Here is a 17175-nt window from a genome sequence, read left to right on the forward strand (position 1 = left end):
GCTCTGATACTTTACTCAAGTAGTTATTAAGGCACAGGAACTCTCCATGTTCAGTCACGCCACCTGGTAGTGAGGTTATTCTCCTCTCCTCTCCTCTCCTTATCCTTCTGGTGTTGTAATGATGGATGGATGAGAATGATGATGATGATGATGATGATGTTCTTATTTTCCCTTTGAATGGTGAACATAGTGTGTGTCTCTCTGTCTCTGTCTCTCCCCCTCTCCTTCTCTCTCTCTCTCTCTCTCTCTCCTTCTCGCTCTCTCTCTCTCTCTCTGTCTGTCTGTCTGTCTGTCTGTCTGTCTGTCTGTCTGTCTGTCTGTCTGTCTGTCTGTCTGTCTGTCTCTCTCTCTGTCTCTCTCTCTCTCTCTCTCTCTCTCTCTCTCTCTCTCTCTCTCTCTCTCTCTCTCTCTCTCTCTCTCTCTCTCTCTCTCTCTCTCTCTCTCTATCTCTCTCTCTCTCTCTGGGCATGTTCTAACATGGAATCTTTCAATCAACCATGGTTCTTCATTCTGATTTATCACCTGCTCTCTGTGACACCTTTTCCCAGGGTCCCGCAGGGCGGGCTGGTCTCGCAGGAGCCGACGGTTTACCAGGTCCTCCTGGTACCATGCTGATGCTGCCAGTAAGTACCAGACCTGACATATTGTTTAATACATCCAATCCAACATACACTAATATCTACCAGTATTGAAATGTATTGGTAACTGTAAAGCACTTTATGACAACTGCTGATGTAAAAAGGGTGATATAAATTAATTGATTGTCTTGCTTGATCTTGATCCATATTCTGCCCATATATTGTCTTTCTTGGTCCATATCTTTGATTGATATTCAGATGTTCGTTGTTCACACACAGCATGATTGTGATTTTTCTTTTGTAAGGCCTGTGTTTCTCTGTGTGACAGTTCCGTTTTGGAGGGGACGGAGAGAAGGGTCCCGTGGTGTCTGCCCAGGAGGCCCAAGCCCAGGCTATCCTCTCCCAGGCTAGAGTGAGTTCACTAGGGCCGTAATGGGCCAAAGAGGGCCAAATGCCATGGCTGTAGCAGACCGAAGGGGGCCAAAGCAGGCCAAACAGTACACCAGTGCTGAAGTGGGCCAAAGGAGGCCAAACGGCTCCAGTGTAGCCTTAGGGGGGTAAAACTGCCACAGCTCTCTCTCTTGAAATTAAAACATTGTTTTATTAAAAAGAGAACCTCATTGGTGTTTCAGCCATCTTGCTCTTTATAGGTATATCCCTTCTCACAGCTGTGGTTTATGAGAAGGGGGTGGGTGGGGGCGAGTGGAGTGGTGGGGGGCACTGAGAGAGGTGCTGAGTAGGCTACAGGCAGGAACATAGCCTGTTTGGACAGATGCAGGAGGCATTTAAAAATACTACAGGAGTTCATGACCCACGGCTAGGCCAGCCCAACAGACCAACAGGTGTCTGAGGAAAGAGAGAGAGAGAGAAGAAAATGATTGGGTCTTGTACTACTGTAGGCCACTGCGTCATCATGTTTCACTTACGGTAGACCCATGACACCACAGAAAAAGAGTCGTAGTGGGTTATAAGAGAGTGTTTGAGTTAGGATGTAAAGATGTCTGTGGGGTGCTGTGACATATGGAGGGTCTCGTTCTGACTGGTGATTTGTCATCCCTTCCCTTCCCTTCCTCCCTCCCCGCTCCACCCTCCTGCCATCTACCCCACAGCTAGATGGCAGGAGAGAGTGTTTGAGTTAGGATGTAAAGATGTCTGTGGGGTGCTGTGACATATGGAGGGTCTCGTTCTGACTGGTGATTTGTCATCCCTTCCCTTCCCTTCCTCCCCCCTCCACCCTCCCCGCTCCACCCTCCTGCCATCTACCCCACAGCTCGCCATGAGAGGTCCCTCAGGTCCAATGGGTCTCACAGGAAGATCCGGTCCAGTGGTAAGTTTCAGTTCCTCCACCCCTCATAACACACACTGACACACACATCCCTCTTACTAAGTCTTTCCACCTCATGTAAGGAATGGTGAACACGGGTCATTGACTGCCCTGTCAGAAACCTTCAAAGTATTATGTCACAATTCACCCCTATTTTTCACCCTCCATATGAGCTATCTTCCTACATATTACCATCCCGAGCTATACACCAACTATATAAGTACCTGAGCAGAGATGAAACATGAACAAGATTAGAGGGTTGAAGCTTCTTTATATAATTCTAGTGCTTTTATTTTTGTTTGTATTCATTTGATAGGTCTACCTTATGTTTTCCCCTTTAAAACCACAAAGTTCATAATAGTTCTTAAAACTTGGCTGTAATTGCTAAATCACTAGTTGTGAATATTTCAGTCGTGCAGACCGATAAGGTGCTTTAAAAGTCCTACCTAGCCCAGCAATAGAACCCCACAATTTTAGACTTAAGTATATGCCCCAAAAATACCCAATTAAGTTCTAAAGCCCCAAAATTATTTTTTTCATATATGTTCATCTCTGTTGAATAATACATGTTAGGTGCTGACTAGATAGCTGACACATGGGAGTATAGGGAGATTATGGTAGCTCAAGATGAAACATACTTTATAGTCATCCTATAGATAAAGATAAAGAGTTCTTACTTTGCCTGGGATATAAATATATACAATGGTTTTGTAACATTGTTTAATAAACAATACTTTTTTTCTACAATACATGTCAATTAATCTATTAAACAATACAGGAGGCATCAACTAATGTGCATCAACTATCAGCTAAATATCGCCATCTGCTGTTTCATTGTATAAAACATATACTCACCTTTCTGGCTGTGTGGAGTTATGATGAAGCCAATAGGACTGACTTAAGGTTTGTGTCCATGTTTCTCATTGGTCCATCTCTATCTCAGGGTGTTCCTGGTTCTCCTGGACTTAAAGGTGATAGTGGAGACCCTGGTCCTCAGGTGAGAGGTTAAATATATACCTGTAGACTACTTAACACACTCACAGTCATACTCTGCACTTAAACAGTTACTGTATCTATACCTCACTACAGTTACCAATACCTCACTACAGTTACCCATACCTCAGTACAGTTACCAATACCTCACTACAGTTACCCTATATCTCACTACAGTTACCCATACCTCAGTACAGTTACCAATACCTCACTACAGTTACCCTATATCTCACTACAGTTACCCATACCTCAGTACAGTTACCAATACCTCACTACAGTTACCCTATATCTCACTACAGTTACCAATACCTCACTACAGTTACCAATACCTCACTACAGTTACCCATACCTCACTACAGTTACCCATACCTCAGTACAGTTACCAATACCTCACTACAGTTACCCTATATCTCACTACAGTTACCAATACCTCACTACAGTTACCAATACCTCACTACAGTTACCAATACCTCACTACAGTTGCCCATACCTCACTACAGTTACCAATACCTCACTACAGTTACCAATACCTCAGCTACAGTTACCAATACCTCACTACAGTTACCCTATATCTCACTACATTTTCCTACACCTATACCTATTGTATACCTATTTAGTTAATTTCTTTTACATTTTAGTCATTTAGCAGACGCTCTTATCCATAGCGACTTACAGTTAGTGAGTGTATACATTTTTTTCATAGTTAATGTTACCTAACTGACGATGAACTGAACAATATATCACCTACAGTTACCCATACCTACACCTTTCATTACTGTATACCTATACAGTTAATGTTCCCTAGCTGACTAGAAACTGACTATCATCACGTGTCATTCACAGGGCCCCAGGGGAGTCCAAGGGTCTGCAGGACAAATAGGCAAATCTGGCAAGAGGGTAAGTGAACTGAGTGAACCTCATCCAGCGCTTGTGTGTGTGTGTATGTGTGTGTGTGGCGTGTAAGATCTGAGAGGTTTATCCTAATGAATCAAAAACAGATGCCTGATATGTGCTAAAATCCAGTTAAAATTACCAAAAGGGACAATTTCTAGGTAGATGTCATGGCCTGATTGGTCTTTATGTTTCCATGTTTAGCCTCTCTCTCTCTCTCTTCCTCTCTGTTGTAGGGTCGTGGCGGAGCCGATGGCGCCCGAGGAATGCCTGGAGAGTCAGGCTCTAAGGTACACGAGGACCTCTGTCCACTAGTCACTTTTCTCCGAGAATTAAAACCACATGATGTCTCTGTCAAGTGTGACTGTTCTGTGTTGATCACAATACTGTGTCGTAAACTTATGCATGATGATGTCTGTGTCATCTTGGGACTTGGTGGTCATTGTCATATTGTTTCTCCACAGGGTGACAGAGGCTTTGATGGCCTGCCCGGTCTGCCTGGTGAGAAGGGACACAGGGTGAGTATTGTAACGACACCACGAAGTCACAAGCACCTGCATGTTCACCTCTTCCTAAATGGTAATACAGATGTAGGATCTTTATTTGATCACCCTGTTACAGGAGAACTTTCCTGCAATGCAGGACATTTAAAACTATATTTGAGGTTTAAAAAGGCTTTTGAAGTTTGACATTTTCACTATGAAATTTCAGACTTGATTTTCCCTTACGAAAAATGTATCACACCCTACAAAAAGTCCATTAATTATAATCCACATAATAATTCACATTTCCTGTTGCTGCAGGATTATTTTCCTGCTGTATCAAACAGGCTCAAATTAAGATCCTACATCTGTACTTTAGGCAGTTGAGAGCCTGCATACTATCTCAGGGAAATGACCCATGATGCAGACATAAAATGAGCTGAAATTATCAGGATCTCCATATTCTCTCCCTCTACAAAACACGACTTCCGGTTCCCATACTGGTTCACTTAGATTGAGGGTCTGATTTGAAGTCACCTTCACTCTTCAACCCTTAGACCCGCTTGAACAAATAGCGAAAGAGAGAGAATATGGGTCATAGTATGGCCAACAATACAGTATGTTCCAAAAACACTGGTCTTTTCTGTCTAATACTATCACTCATTCCAGAGGATCTGAGGTAAATTACAGTGAGATTTAGCACAGCAGGTAATCAAGGGGATACATACTGGATGAATATCATTGAACAATAGACTAGTGTTGGTCTGAGAAACAAATGGCCTTGGACGTTTATAGGCTTATGGGTAAAAACACTGTTGGCCTATTTGATAGAACCAAATTGGCTTAAAACAAAATGCCAACACTATTAGGCTCTGAACAGGGGCTTTTGGAAATACCAGGGGTTTTGGAAGTTATAAAATGTCTTTGACATTTTTGGCCACATTAGCTTGTGGGTGTTACTACTGAATAGTCTGTCTTGAGTTTTTGTGTGTGCAATATTATACAATCAGCTAAATCCTGAATTCAGAAAATGAAATGCTGAATTATATTATTGTATTATAGTAGAACTAATCTGAATGGCTTTGAAGTGGTCATTTAAAAATAAAGAAATAAAGTTAATATTATTCAGACTTACAGTTGGACCAATAGCTTGGACACATTGATCCTCCTATATCGATCTCTTCCATAGAGTTACTCACCAGACACATAGCCAGGCAGCATGTTGAATGATACACATGCATATACAGAACTCCCAGTGCCGGTCCTGTTCTGTACTGTCTGCTTGGAGGGCCCTTAGAAGAGACAAGCCACACAAGGCCCCCACCAGGCTAAATAGGAGCTTGGGCTGCAGAGAGTTAGAGAAACAGTGGACTGTGTGGCTTGTCTCTTCTAAGCTCCTACTGAGACAGATATTAGGAGCCCTCAGATATTTCCAACCTGGGCGTGTGGTTCCTAATCCTGGCCTGGGTAACATCAAGGTAACAAAAGAGTGAGCCAGCCAGTCAGTCAGCCAGCACAACCAGCCAGCCTGACGTAAATAAGAGGTTGTGAGCAGCTTCAAGTCTACAGCTGGCCTGGCCCAATCCTCTTTCATGATAATAACACACATATCTCTCTCTCTCTCTCTCTCTCTCTCTCTCTCTCTCTCTCTCTCTCTCTCTCTCTCTCTCTCTCTCTCTCTCTCTCTCTCTCTATATCCGCCCTCCCCCCCTCCCATAGGGGGAGACAGGACCACTTGGACCACCTGGAGCCCCTGGAGAGGACGGACAAAGAGTGAGTACCCCCCCCCCCATCATTCTCCCATTCCTCTTCTTCATCTCCATCCCTCCATCCTTACTGTGTAAACTGACTGTTCTTCTTCTCTGTGCAGGGCGAGGATGGAGAGATCGGGCCAAGGGGATTGGCTGGAGAGAGCGTAAGAGAGTGTCCACTGAATTGCTGTTAGGTTTGATAAATAGGACCCTACAGTGTAACTTCACAACAGTATTGGAGTAATACAAGTATTCAACCACCCTGTTATGACCTACTATCTCCTCTGGTTGACAGCACGACTACTTCTGTATCAGTTATTTAATCTATGATTCATATTAATCCATTAGGGGGCAGGGTTTCTTAATTGGTATTTGTTCTACAGATTACTTCATTATTGTTTTCTGTGATCCAGAGACAGTAGAGAAAGCGAGACATCCTACTCCGGTCTACTTATTGCCCCGTCCCCGCGGAGGGGGTGCCCCAGAGTGAGACATCTCACTCGCAAATGTTTTCTGGTCTGGGCAGGGCGGGACTGGTGGGGCAAGCGGGGAGGGGACAATGGGTAGACCATAGCCAGCGGTTCCCTATCTCACCTGAGCATGCCAGATACAATATATGGAGGAACCATGAGCTCACGCGGGAAAGCATGCTCACGTGAGAGGGGGAACGCCCCCAGACAGGAACAGTGAACTATTTTAATTTATCCACCATCTTTGTGTGATCCTGAAAACCTTATTTTTCATGTTTTAACCCTTGGTCTCCCCCCCTCTCTCTCTCTCTTTAGGGTCCTAGAGGTCTGCTTGGGCCACGCGGTCCACCCGGCCCCACTGGACAACCTGTACGTAGTACTTAACACATACTTTCCTATGATAGAGTTATCACTATGGTATCTCCTGTATATTACAACATTGAATAAGTCGTTCCTACTCATCTGAATGTTTGTACTTCCACAGGGTGTAGCTGGAGTGGACGGGCCTCACGGTCCCAAAGGAAACATGGTATGAACACTCATAACGTTATCTCACACTAAACTAAAACACCCGTTTTGACATCGTTAGTGATGGAACCAGAACTGGTTTATATAGTGTTTGTGTAAGCCTGACCAAGACATTATTTGTTACCAGAGAGGAGTGTAGTCTACTACAGGGTATCAGTGTTTAGGATAGGTTGTTTAGGCTAGGTTCTAACACTATTTTAAACTTCACTGCTGTAGAGGTCAAAGGTCAAACGGTGTGCTTGTGAGCACAGGGAGGAGTGACATCATTCACACTGTAGGTCAGGCAGTGACCTCTCCATATGTTTCAAAATGGCTGCCTGCTGGGGCTTCTCCCTGTAGCACATCGGAATAGGATGATATTGCCCCTAAACACTGATCTAGGTCAGTTTTGCAAGCTAACCTTCTAATGGTTAATGATAGGATTTGGGAAAGGTAATCTGGTCCTAAATCAGTGCTTAGGAGGAACTTCAACAACAGCAATCCTACAGTTCAGAGTAGCAACAGACTGCAGGTTACAGTTGTTTGTTCAGTCCAGAAAGATCAGTCACAGTGTTTGTCTGGGTATTTGTCTCAGACTAACCTACATTAATATCGTACAGAGAGAACATATTTGTTATTCAGCTTAGTACCCTAGCAACAGTACAGCCCTGGTCTCTATCTGTTTGTGTTTTGACTCATTGTTTACCGTATATGGTCTTGTCTGTGAGAGCTCACGTCTGTCAGTGTCTTTGACAGAGGAAGTAGTGGTATCTCATAATCTTAGAAAAAGAGCCTACAACTGGAATCTAAATGACAGAATAGTCACACTGGGGAGTCAGGACAATCTGTTCTCTGAAATATATAGGTATTTTCAAAAAAGTATGATATTTCTTCAGTGTATACAACAGTTCTTTCCAAGGTCAACTATTTCTCTATTATTTTAACCAGATGTATTTTTCTTCAGTCCCAAACGTATTGAGAGTAGACACTGCTATATCTTATATTAGCACTCTCAAACATCTCCTTAAATGGTGGAAGCATCTTCTGAGTAAACTAAAGATATACTGTAGATAAGGTCTGCTGTGCCCTGCTCTAAGCTCGTTGTCATGTGAGATTGATTGTCTCTGCCTGTCTGTCTTTGTTTAGGGACCTCAAGGAGAGCCGGGACCTCCAGGTCAGCAGGGGATCCCAGGGACACAAGTGAGTATCCCAGACATTACAAACATTACAGACAGTATCACAGATATGATAGTATCCCAGACATGACAGACATCCTAGACAGTAACACAGACATTATCACATTCAATATCACAGACATCACAGACCATGTCACATACCATACAGACAATAGTGTCCCAGACATTACAGACAATAGTGTCCCAGACATTACAGACAATAGTGTCCCAGACATTACAGACAATAGTGTCCCAGATATTACAGACAATAGTGTCCCAGATATTACAGACAATAGTGTCCCAGATATTACAGACAATAGTGTCCCAGATATTACAGACAATAGTGTCCCAGACATTACAGACAATAGTGTCCCAGACATTACAGACAATAGTGTCCCAGATATTACAGACAATAGTGTCCCAGATATTACAGACAATAGTGTCCCAGATATTACAGACAATAGTGTCCCAGACATTACAGACAATAGTGTCCCAGACATTACAGACAATAGTGTCCCAGACATTACAGACAATAGTGTCCCAGATATTACAGACAATAGTGTCCCAGATATTACAGACAATAGTGTCCCAGACAATAGTGTCCCAGACATTACAGACAATAGTGTCCCAGACAATAGTGTCCCAGATATTACAGACAATAGTGTCCCAGACAACAGTGTCCTAGACATTACAGACAATAGTGTCCCAGACATTACAGACAATAGTGTCACAGACCATACAGACAATAGTGTCCCAGACATTACAGACAATAGTGTCCCAGAGTGTCCCAGATATTACAGACAATAGTGTCCCAGACAATAGTGTCCTAGACATTACAGACAATAGTGTCCCAGACATTATAGACAATAGTGTCCCAGACATCACAGACCATGTCACAGACCATACAGACAGTTGTGTCCCAGACATTACAGACACTAGTGTCCCAGACCATACAGACAATAGTGTCCCAGACATTACAGACAGTAGTGTCCCAGATATTACAGACAATAGTGTCCCAGACATTACAGACAATATCACAGACGTCACAGACCAAATATATACATATAAACGTACAAAAAAAGAGTTGCTATTGACACTAAGAACACACATTAATAATGTGTCTTTATTTTAGTGTGTGATGTCTAAATTTAGTTGGATTTTTTTGTTAGATAATAGTCTCACTGTAATGAGGTATTATGTCAGGAGCTTATGGAAATATACTGCTCTCTGATGATAATTTACATCACATTTTGGGATTAGTTGAATTCTGCCTCTAACCTCTTCTGCTCCCTGCCTCCTCCTCCCTTCCTCCACCCGTCCCCACTTCCTCTCCCCCTCTCGCTCCCTGGAGGTAAAGAGAGCACACACAGAGAGATTTTCTTGGAATATTTTCCTGGGTTTTCTGGAGGGGTTGAGGGAAGCGGTGAAAGCATCTCATTCATGTCTGTGGAATGCCTGCCGAGAGAGACACACCTGTAGGAGCAGGCTCCCCGAGCTGCAGCACAGCCTCAGATTACTCGCTCTGCCACACACAAACACACACACGGGCACAAATACACACACACACACGCTCAAGAATGAATACAGTCCCACCATTCTTACCCCCGCACCTTCTGCTGAGTCCCCAATGCCCCTACATGACCCCAGCTAGCCTTTGTGTGTGTGTGTGTGTGTGTGTTGCTGCTATGGCAACAAACTCTGAAGCTGTCGGTCTTCTTTTGGCCTGCAGGGTCTTCCTGGTCCTCAAGGTCCCATCGGACCACCTGGTGAAAAAGTAAGTTGAAGCTCTGCTCTTCAGTCCCCTGTCAACAAAATTGACATAAAAGGGCCATGTTTGTAAGTGAGTGGCCCGAAAGACAAACTGTAAAGTGTGTAATCTGTTGGATGTAAATGTAGTATGCTTATTTGCCATAGTACTGCACTGAAGGGTTTTTGTATAATGTGCAGTGAATGAAAGCCCCCTTATACAAGTGTCTACACAAAACGTTCAGAATTGCACCTAGTACCTCATCTGGAAAATTATTATTTTCAGATGTATGTTGTTTTTCTCAGAGGTGAACTGACTATGTCCTGGAGGTTGTTAAAGTGTTGTTTTGACCTTTGACCCATGCTGTGTTTTTCTCTCCTTCTGTCTCTGTTTACAGGGACCTCAGGGCAGGTCTGGGTTGGCTGGTTTACCTGGGTCAGATGGACCTCCAGTACGTGCCAATCTGTCATTCTGTTTACACCTCTCACTCAGTCTCACACTCTTTCCCTCCTCTCACACTATTCACTCATCCATTGCCCTCAGACAACCCACACGTACCTGTGACAGTCAACACACTGTTGAGTAGCAATAGAACTAGCAAGATCTACATTGTGATGGTGGTATAAAATGTTGTTAACTAACTGCCATCGTTTGCCTTAACATAGCAAGCCACAGGTACCAGTACATGTCCGTACACAGGAGAGGATGATATACATTCCACACACTGTAGTATATAGGAGTAGCTTGCCTCAGGGCCTTTGTACATTTACATCGACATTTGAGTTAATTAGCAGACGCTCTTATCCAGAGCGACTTACAGTTAGTCATTAAAGTGAGATTTATGATGACTGTGATAATTAATTGGCTAACAAACTAGATTGGTTGAAAAGCCTTATCACCTGTGCTGTTACACAAAATGAGGAAGTAAAGCACAGTTTGTAAAATGTAGCGTGCACCAAACATCTCTCCTTCCACTGCAACTAGCACCCATTGAGCCACAGCATTGACCAATTATCCTGTCCGTTGCGCTCTCCCAACTTGATATGATATACTTTAATGTCCCAGAGTGGAAATTTGACTTGAACAATAGACAGGGCTGTTGCTTCCACATAAATACATAGAATCAATTGAGAATAACACCACATCATACACCCGGCTCCCCCTCACACAAAAAGTTCATAAGTTAATATCAGGCAAGTCAGAATGAGTTTTGTACGACCTGTACTAGTATTTCCCTCTGCCTCGGTGGTCTGTTAGCCTGCTCTAGTTGATCTGCTACAGTGTGTGTCAGGGAAACGCTGGGAAGCTGAGATGGAGCCTAAAACCTACTGATTTACAGCCTTCTGCCCTCTGACATGTTTAATTGGTGCCAGGTGTGCAAGTGAAAGGTCTTTCCATATGTGTAAACTAACCAGTCAGTCAGACAGTAAGACTGAGCTTAGACCTAAGACTGTTATCACTAGAGTCTACACCACCGCCAGCAGCAGGCAGGCAGGCTGCTGTCGTACACTAACACTGAGGCCTTCTAGAACTTTCTGAAGTACTGAGCTATTCCATAGAATCAAACTAGAACTTTTTGATGTACAGATGTGTTCCATAAAATCGAAGTTTGGGGTTCATTGCTTGAGTGTTGACTGAGATATATCAACTTAGAGGGCGCATCCATACGAGATTAAAGTACTGTATCTAAGTCACTTGTGTTCATTCTACTCTTACAGGGTCATCCTGGTAAAGAGGGACCACCTGGTGAGAAGGGAGCTTTAGTAAGTACAATTAACATTTACATTTTAGTAGCATATAATTGATTGACTGATTGATCGGTCGGTCGATTGGCTGATTGATTGATATGTTCTTTTTTGGATATGAAACTAAAACAGAATAGTTTAAGACATATCTCTTATTGAGAGACTAATTGAGACATTGTTCTCTCTCTGTGTCCTCTTCCTCCAGGGCCAGTCAGGTCCCCAGGGTCCTATTGGTTATCCTGGTCCTCGTGGCGTCAAGGTATTGTGGTGGAGCTCACCAAGGTGACGTTCAGAAACATCCTCAAGGTGGGACGTTGTGTTAGGTTGATAACTGTGGTCTGTTTCCTGTCTGTCTACTAGGGTGCTGACGGTGTTCGTGGACTGAAGGGTGGAAAGGGAGAGAAGGTAAAGCTTCTCCTAATCATAATTTGATGCTTCATATCGCTGCCATTGTGTGTAAGAAGTCCATGTTGTGATTACTAGTGAGTTAAACACAAAGTTCTGTCACAATGTTCAGTCACAAAGTCCTTATGCAGTCCAAAATGTCCCCACTGCCCCAATCTGTACTATACTAATCTCTTTCTATAAATACATTAATAAAATTCAAAACCAAGAGCATGACACAGATCCAATATTAATGTTGTTTTTACATCAGTAACACCATGGATATCAGTGGTATTACTGAATAATTTATGTTTAATTTTTATGTAAATTTATGTTAAAGTTTAATGCAATCCCAAAACCTTGAGGAAGGAAGGTAGTGTTTGTTCTGAATAGAAAATGAATGCACCCCATCCCAGAGGTGAGAGCTTGTTGTGAAACATGCATGGTTTCAATGCTTTGGTTGCAGGGTAGACACACACACACACACACACACACACACACATACACACACACTGCATTATGTATTAGGATGAGAAGAGACACAGACAGGTGACAGACTGCACACAGAGTCTCAGGGAGCTACAGAGAAAAAGAGACAGTGAGAGACAAAGAACACAGTGAAAGAAGAGAGAGACTGAGAAAGGTTTCCTTGTTCTCTTGTTAACTATTTCATGGCTTCCATGAATTGATACAATAAGAATTTGATTTAGGATGAAACTTTTACAGCGTTTGCAGGGAGATAACAAGTCTACCTTGTACAGCAGCCAAATATAGTCTAAAGAAGCCTTCACTATACTTCAACAACATGTATTGTATAGCATCATATATTCTCCACTTAAATGTTTGAGTGACAGATATCTCTACTGTATGTTTGCTCGTCCACAATGTTTTTCTAATGAATAAGCTCCCTATAGGACCATTATAATAAAAGAGAAGTGTCTTGCGCTCCAATTACCCTGACCCTGTAAATAGTATGCTTACTTACTTTATAGTGTTTTTATTATTTCGTATTTTTATATATTGTGTGTGTTTTTGTTCTACCTTGTTATTTTTGTATTACATTGTTATTGATTACTACATTGTTGGGGTTAGAGGTAGCAAGAAAGGCATTTCACTGTACTTGTGCATGTGACATTTAAAACTTGAAACTGAAATTTGAAACAATGCACATGCAATGTGATTCTCCTCTTTGGCCACCAGATGGCAGTAGTCTGCACTGCATACAGAGAGACTGCACAGATTAAGCAGATGAGGTTCCCTATTTTATAGCCTGTGGAAAGATATAGGCCATATCCATTTAGATTTACTATTTACGATTAAAACAAAAAGTATAAAAAAATTAATATGTATCCACAGATACTCTGCTATTGAAATGATTTTAATTGAACCTGGGGACAAGATCATTATTTTGCTCGTACAAGCTCAAGGCATACTGAATCCCACTGATCTCTTACACATGGTGAAAAACAAGACAGTCTAAGATCCATTCAATTTCCTACATATCAACTTAACAATGACCCCTGTTCATATTTTTCTCTCTTATTTCAGGGTGAGGACGGTTTCCCTGGATTCAAGGGAGACATGGGTCTCAAAGGCGACAGGGTGAGTTGACGACTCATACGTGTAGATACCGATTCACCCATAATTATATTTGTATGGTACACTATACACCATAGACCACAGTAATGGTACAATACCTTACCTGTTGTGTGTTGGGTTTGTTCAGGGTGAGCTCGGTGTCCTTGGGCCCCGCGGTGAGGACGGACCTGAGGGTCCCAAGGGCCGAGCAGGGCCCAACGGAGAGTCTGGCCCCATGGGTTCTGCTGGAGAGAAGGTAACGTCTTCATTCACACCCCCTCTTTGTCTTGTAAGGTCAATCTGTTGTTAGTAGCATATCCCCGAAGCCTGTGGAAATACTTTAATTTCATTTGACCTAGTACAACTGTTTACCAATACATTGTGCTCATTCAAGTATTAGTTTATGTTGCCTCAGCAAGACTTTTCTGTTGTCTTCAGGGAAAACTGGGTGTTCCAGGATTACCTGGCTACCCAGGAAGACAAGGTCCAAAGGTACGTAAACAATCACCACGGTGATGCCTGTGAGGACTTCTCTATGTGGGGACAACTTCAATGAACAACATCCATCAATATCCAGCTCACTTCAGAACACATGACCCACCACACGGTTAGGAAGGAGTAACCCGATGTCAAACAGACTTGGTTGTTCACCGAAGAACATCCAGGGACATTTTACCAGAGCTGGTTCATTGACAGATATGTCTTTCAATAAGTACTAATTTTCCAAGATGGAGGTACTGTAGATACTGCTTTCACTCAGGATTCACATTAGACATAGATACTAAGAAGCCATGTTGTGTCCTCAGAGACCTAGACGATGGGCAACGTCCCTCTTGTAACCCTGAGACTTACAGTTATGTACAGTTCAAACACAGATAGATAGATTTTCTCATCAGCATCATAACACGTCCCGTAACAGGAAATACATATCCTACTTGTTATTCCTTACCCATCACATCCAGCAATCTGCTCTTTAGAAATCCACTGGTAATATGGATTAAAAGATTACAAACATTATGCTGGAAGATTATGTGGCATTCCGTGAGATGTTATCTAATAGACTGTAGGGCTAATTTATGGCTGAGAGCTGCCAGAAGTTGGGTTTTTATAAAGTGAACTGTTGAAGCACGGCCATTGGGTTTAGAGGAATGTCAGTTTTATAGTGAGAGGTTCGTAGTCCATCAAACTCTGAATGTTTGGCCCCATCTATTTCCATTTCATTATGTTGAGCTTCAGCTCACATCATGACTTTGTGAAATCGGGCCTAGAAAACAGTATAGCTACAGGTTTGAAATGGGAGAGTAAACCATTGTATTGATTTCATGTTTGAATGCTTTTATGAACACCAGGACTGAAGTACACTGGGAAGATGATTTTGAATCCCGCATACACAACAAAACACCATGATTAGAAACCAGACTGTCTTCATATAAAGTGATTGTCTGTTTTTTAACTCGTTGTTTACCCAAGTCAATGGTTTTCTTTTGTTGTTGTTTGGTGTCTGTTCCATGTTCCCACCCCTCTGAGCTGTTAAATGACATGTTTTCACCAAGGATCTTTACAAAGTCATCATGATTTTTGAAGTCTTTGCAAACAAAGGAAGTGTGTGTGTGTGCATGAGTTCATTTTTGTTTCTGTCACATTATCGTGTGATATTTCATGTTCTCCATATGCACCGTGTTTCTATCGTATTATTCTGATAGTGATGAGCTTGTATTCTCTTCTCTGTGTCATCTGTTTTCCCACGGCACAGTGCTGGGTACAGAGTCAATGTATGATGGAGCTCTCTGTCTCTCACATAATAGTAGAGGTTGCTTATTAACATGGATATTCCTCTCCTTCCTGCCTTGTTGATCCGCAGGGTTCCAGTGGCTTCCCGGGCTTCCCAGGGGCCAACGGAGAGAAAGGAGCCAGGGTAAGATAGATAGTCCCGTCCCTGTTTCTGATTCTGTATGGAACTCACACACACTGCATCATAACACTACACAAAGGACATTGATTCCCATTACAAAAGCATTTGTGTGATGAGTTTGCATAAAATACAACCTCCAAGAATCAATGTGGAAGAGAACAAAAATATGCTGAAACTATTGTTTGTTCTCAATGATATCCATTCCCTTCCCAGCATTGACTAGAAAGTCATGCTCACCTAGAGGTTTTTAGCACAAACCTGGAGAGTAACTTTGAAAACAACTTACTGGGGAAGTTTAGGCAGGATTGACCTTGAGTTGGTTACTGTCTAAATAAATGTCTTCTTCTCTGTTCTTCAAAAGGGCGTGGCGGGCAAACCCGGTCCAAGGGGGCAAAGAGGTCCAACGGTACGTCCTCCTCCAATTTACCACACAGCACTGAGAATGAATGAATGAATGAAAGAATGGATGGATTAATTATTTATTTAGTTAATGAATGAATACATGTGTATTTGTGTGTCCTAACTCTTGTCACATGTATGAGCCTGCTATACTGTACCGTACTGTATAGCCTTACCTGATCTTGTTCTGAGCTGTGTGTTTGTCCTCTCCTGTCTCTCAGGGTCCACGAGGGGGTCGGGGTGCTCGAGGTCCAACAGGCAAGCCAGGTCCTAAGGTAACTACCCTCTCCATCTTTTTTGATTGCATATTTTATTTCACCTTTATTTTAGCAGGGAGTCCAATTGAGACCAAGGTCCCTTTTACTGCAAATACACACTTTACAAATACCACATAATATAAATATACAAGATTACAAAACAACACACTTAAGAAAAAACAATCACATTCCTCAGCAAAGAGGTCTCAAAGACATGTCCCACTTGACAACTCATAGAAAGACCATACACCATAGTGGTAATGACATTGGTAATCCACATATAGCTGTGTAACTGCTAATGCCTATATACTTGATGTGTAATCACTATGTTGTCTGGGAGCAGTAGAATATCTGATGCTGATTTTCTGTCTGTTGTGTTTTGCAGGGCACAGCGGGCAATGATGGTCCACCTGGCCCGCCTGGCGAGAGAGTAAGTCCCATCAGCCACTGCTTCCAAGGGGGAGGGGTTATGGGCCGGGGTATGGGGCTGACCCATGGATAATGAAATGTGAAATGGCTTGGAATAACAAGCAGTTAACCAGTTAAACCTACAACTGCCTGTCTGACATAGTGGTGGGGTTTGAATAAAGAGTGGGAGGCCTGACCTCGACTGGTGGTGATTACCACTGGAAGAAAGGAAGCATTTAATGATTATTGATCTCATTACTAGGTGGTCACTGTTGGAGGCAAGGGCAATCTGGGTATTGGTCCAGCCATGATTTTTTTTGTGGTTTTGCTATAGTTGTTCCATGTCTCTGTCCCTCTCTCTATGTATCTATATATCTGTCCCTCTCTCTATGTATCTATATATCTGTCCCTCTCTCTATTTGTCTATATATCTGTCCCTCTCTCTATGTATCTATATATTTGTCCCTCTCTCTATTTGTCTATATATCTGTCCCTCTCTCTATGTATCTATATATTTGTCCCTCTCTCTGTCTATATATCTATCTCTCTCTCTATTTGTCTATATATCTGTCCC

The 17175-nt window shown here is 42.5% G+C and overlaps 1 protein-coding gene across 7 annotated transcripts in view; it reads left to right on the plus strand.

Annotated features, from left to right (window-relative positions):
- LOC121550096 (collagen alpha-1(XI) chain) overlaps nucleotides 1–17175 on the plus strand; it is an 84796-nt gene that overhangs the window by 36191 nt on the left and 31430 nt on the right. For all 7 annotated transcript variants that reach the window (XM_041862239.2, XM_041862241.2, XM_041862240.2 and 4 more), the window contains 24 exons: nucleotides 549–623; nucleotides 907–990; nucleotides 1849–1905; nucleotides 2846–2899; nucleotides 3739–3792; nucleotides 4023–4076; nucleotides 4251–4304; nucleotides 5988–6041; nucleotides 6139–6183; nucleotides 6805–6858; nucleotides 6974–7018; nucleotides 8143–8196; nucleotides 9901–9945; nucleotides 10316–10369; nucleotides 11637–11681; nucleotides 11869–11922; nucleotides 12024–12068; nucleotides 13596–13649; nucleotides 13774–13881; nucleotides 14064–14117; nucleotides 15487–15540; nucleotides 15899–15943; nucleotides 16158–16211; nucleotides 16579–16623. In XM_041862239.2, coding sequence (XP_041718173.1) covers nucleotides 549–623; nucleotides 907–990; nucleotides 1849–1905; nucleotides 2846–2899; nucleotides 3739–3792; nucleotides 4023–4076; nucleotides 4251–4304; nucleotides 5988–6041; nucleotides 6139–6183; nucleotides 6805–6858; nucleotides 6974–7018; nucleotides 8143–8196; nucleotides 9901–9945; nucleotides 10316–10369; nucleotides 11637–11681; nucleotides 11869–11922; nucleotides 12024–12068; nucleotides 13596–13649; nucleotides 13774–13881; nucleotides 14064–14117; nucleotides 15487–15540; nucleotides 15899–15943; nucleotides 16158–16211; nucleotides 16579–16623 — 1341 coding nt within the window. The remainder of the gene's footprint in view (nucleotides 1–548; nucleotides 624–906; nucleotides 991–1848; nucleotides 1906–2845; nucleotides 2900–3738; nucleotides 3793–4022; nucleotides 4077–4250; nucleotides 4305–5987; nucleotides 6042–6138; nucleotides 6184–6804; nucleotides 6859–6973; nucleotides 7019–8142; nucleotides 8197–9900; nucleotides 9946–10315; nucleotides 10370–11636; nucleotides 11682–11868; nucleotides 11923–12023; nucleotides 12069–13595; nucleotides 13650–13773; nucleotides 13882–14063; nucleotides 14118–15486; nucleotides 15541–15898; nucleotides 15944–16157; nucleotides 16212–16578; nucleotides 16624–17175) is intronic.

Source organism: Coregonus clupeaformis, chromosome 34 (genome assembly GCF_020615455.1).
Source record: "Coregonus clupeaformis isolate EN_2021a chromosome 34, ASM2061545v1, whole genome shotgun sequence".
NCBI classification, from domain to species: Eukaryota; Metazoa; Chordata; class Actinopteri; order Salmoniformes; family Salmonidae; genus Coregonus; species Coregonus clupeaformis.